The sequence below is a fragment of the Eimeria necatrix genome, genomic scaffold (genome assembly GCF_000499385.1).
Source record: "Eimeria necatrix Houghton genomic scaffold, Enh_scaff520, whole genome shotgun sequence".
Taxonomy (NCBI): domain Eukaryota; phylum Apicomplexa; class Conoidasida; order Eucoccidiorida; family Eimeriidae; genus Eimeria; species Eimeria necatrix.
Window position 1 is genome coordinate 17501 of NW_013654393.1, and position 2500 is coordinate 20000.

General features: G+C 53.7%; 1 protein-coding gene across 1 annotated transcript in view; it reads right to left on the bottom strand.

The window, feature by feature from the left end:
- Window positions 1–1610: 1610 nt before the first annotated feature.
- ENH_00060680 (M16 family peptidase, putative) overlaps window positions 1611–2500 on the bottom strand; it is a gene marked incomplete at both ends in the record, with an annotated part of 4481 nt that continues 3591 nt past the window's right edge. The window contains 2 exons of the mRNA XM_013581945.1: window positions 1611–1724; window positions 2124–2253. Coding sequence (XP_013437399.1) covers window positions 1611–1724; window positions 2124–2253 — 244 coding nt within the window. The remainder of the gene's footprint in view (window positions 1725–2123; window positions 2254–2500) is intronic.

Here is a 2500-nt window from a genome sequence, read left to right on the forward strand (position 1 = left end):
AGCTAGCTAGCTGCACAGCTAGCTGGCTAGCTAGCCAACTAGCTGCACATCTCGCTAGTTGTCTAGCTAGCTAGTTGTCTGGCTAGCTAGCTAGCTAGCTAGCTAGCTAGGTGCTTATCTAGAGAGCCAGCTGGCTAGCTAGCTAGACAGCTAGCTGGATAGCTAGCTGGCCTGCTATCTAGCCAGCTGGCTAGCTAGCTAACTCTCTAGCTAGCTCGCTAGCTAGCTAGCTAACTGGCTAGCTAGCTGGCTAGCTGGCTCGCTAGCTGGCTAGCTAGCTGGCTAGCTAGCTAGCTAGCTGTTGGCTAGCTAGCTGTTTAGTCTTCTTCCATGGAGTCTTCGTCTTCTTCATCTTCGTCATCTTCGCTGTCCATTTCCTCTTCGCTGTCTTCCTCGGAGTCGCTTTCGCTGTCTTCTTGGCTAGCTAGCTGTTGGCTAGCTAGCTGTTGGCTAGCTAGCTGTTGGCTAGCTAGCTGCTGGCCAGCTGGCTGCTGCTGGCCAGCTAGCTGCTGCTGGCCAGCTAGCTGCTGGCTAGCTAGCTGCTGCTGGCCAGCTAGCTGCTGGCTAGCTAGCTGTTGGCTAGCTAGCTGCTGGCTAGCTAGCTGCTGGCTAGCTAGCTGTTGGCTAGCTAGCTGTTGGCTAGCTGGCAAGTCAATGTTCTTCTCGGCCTCGAGGAATTTGAAAAGAGCCGCAGAGCTCATCACTGTGCACTCAATGTCCAGCTCGCGCAGGCCAGCAACCACCGCGGGGACCTAAACCACAAATTAGGGTTTAGGGTTTAGGGTTTAGGGTTTGGGGTGCACAGAGGGCTGCAGCGCTGCACAGAGGGTGAGCAAGCTTGGGGTCTGGGGGCTGCCGGGAACACAGGGAAAACTGCCTCTAGGGTTTAGGGTTTAGGGTTTAGGGTTTAGGGTTTGCCTTGTCTTTGTTGGTGACGACGCAGAGGGAGCTGCGTGGGGGTTTGGCGAAGAGGTTTGCTGCTGCAGCATTTGCTGCTGCAGCTTGTTTGTCTGCTGCTGCTGCAGCGTTTGCTGCTGCAGCGTTTGCTGCTGCTGCAGCGTGTGCTGCTGCAGCTTGTTTGTCTGCTGCTGCTCCGAAGCAGCGCAGCAGCAGCAAAAAGTACTTTTTTGCTGCTGCATTTATTTCTTCTTTTTTTGTTTTTTTTATTTTTTCAATTAACTCCAAATTAAACCCTAATGGCAAACCCCGCAGCAAACCCACGAGGGTTTGGTGCGCCGAGTCTGCGGGGGTTTCCTCGCGCCTGCAGCAAACCACCGCGACGCCTAAACCCTAAATTAGGGTTTAGGGTTTAGGGTTTAGCGCTTACGGTTTGGGGTTTGGGCTCGTGGCACGCAGGCAGCTGCAGCGCTCCAGAGAGAATGGCCACCTAGGGTTTGAGGACTGTCCAGAAACCCTAAACCCTAAACCCTAAACCCTAAACCCTAAACCCTAAACCCTAAACCCTAAACCCTAAACTGAAGGAAACGAGCAGAAAGCTGCAGCGCTTATTTTCCACGCAAGAAATGCTACTACGAAACCCTAAACCCCAAACCCTAAACCCCAAACCCTAAACCCCAAACCCTAAACCCTAAACCCTAAACCCTAAACCCTCACCCGACAATTGCGCAAACCAAACAAGACTTGGCAGCTTTAATTTCTTCTTCTGCAAATTCTTCTTCACCGAAGGCGAAGGGGCGAAAGGCCTTCAGCGCTGCAGCCAGAGCCTGCACTCAAACCCTAAACCCTAAACCCTAAACCCTAAACCCTAAACCCTAAACCCTAAGCCCTAAGGATTCACGCCCCACTTCACCTCGAGGCCCATAAGCCCTGGACCCTCACGTCCCACTTCGCCCCGAAGCCCAAACCCTAAACCCTAAACCCTAAACCCTCAGGTCCCACTGCACCCTCAAGCCCAAACCCTAAACCCTAAACCCTAAACCCTAAACCCTTCCACCTCCCCCCAAAGCCCCAGCCCCAAACCCCAAACCCTAACTCCCAAACCCTCACGTTCCACCTCCCCCCAAAACCCAAGCCCCAAACCCCAAACCCCAAACCCCAAACCCCAAACCCCAAACCCTAAACCCTAAACCCTAAACCCTAAACCCTAAACCCTAAACCCTCACTCCAACAGGGTCTGTTGCTGGGGCCAACTTCAAAGACAGTAAACCCCCGTCAGCGTCATAACACAAATCGCAGCCGTAGGCAAAACCCCCGCCGCGCACGGCGCGGAACAAAAGCCCTAAACCACAAACCCTAAACCCTAAACCCTAAACCCTAAACCCTAAACCCTAAACCCTGGACCCTAGACGTGAATTCTGGACGGTGCCGACAGCTTCTCGAGAACGAACTGGCAAGCAGCAAGTGCTGCGCTGCAGTGAGGGTTTAGGGTTTAGGGTAGATGGCCTAAAAGCGTTTAGGGTTTAGGGTTTAGGGTTTAGGGTTTAGGCTAGCGGGCTTGTGAGGGCCTGGCTCTGGGGTCTGCGCACAGCGCTTGCAAGCG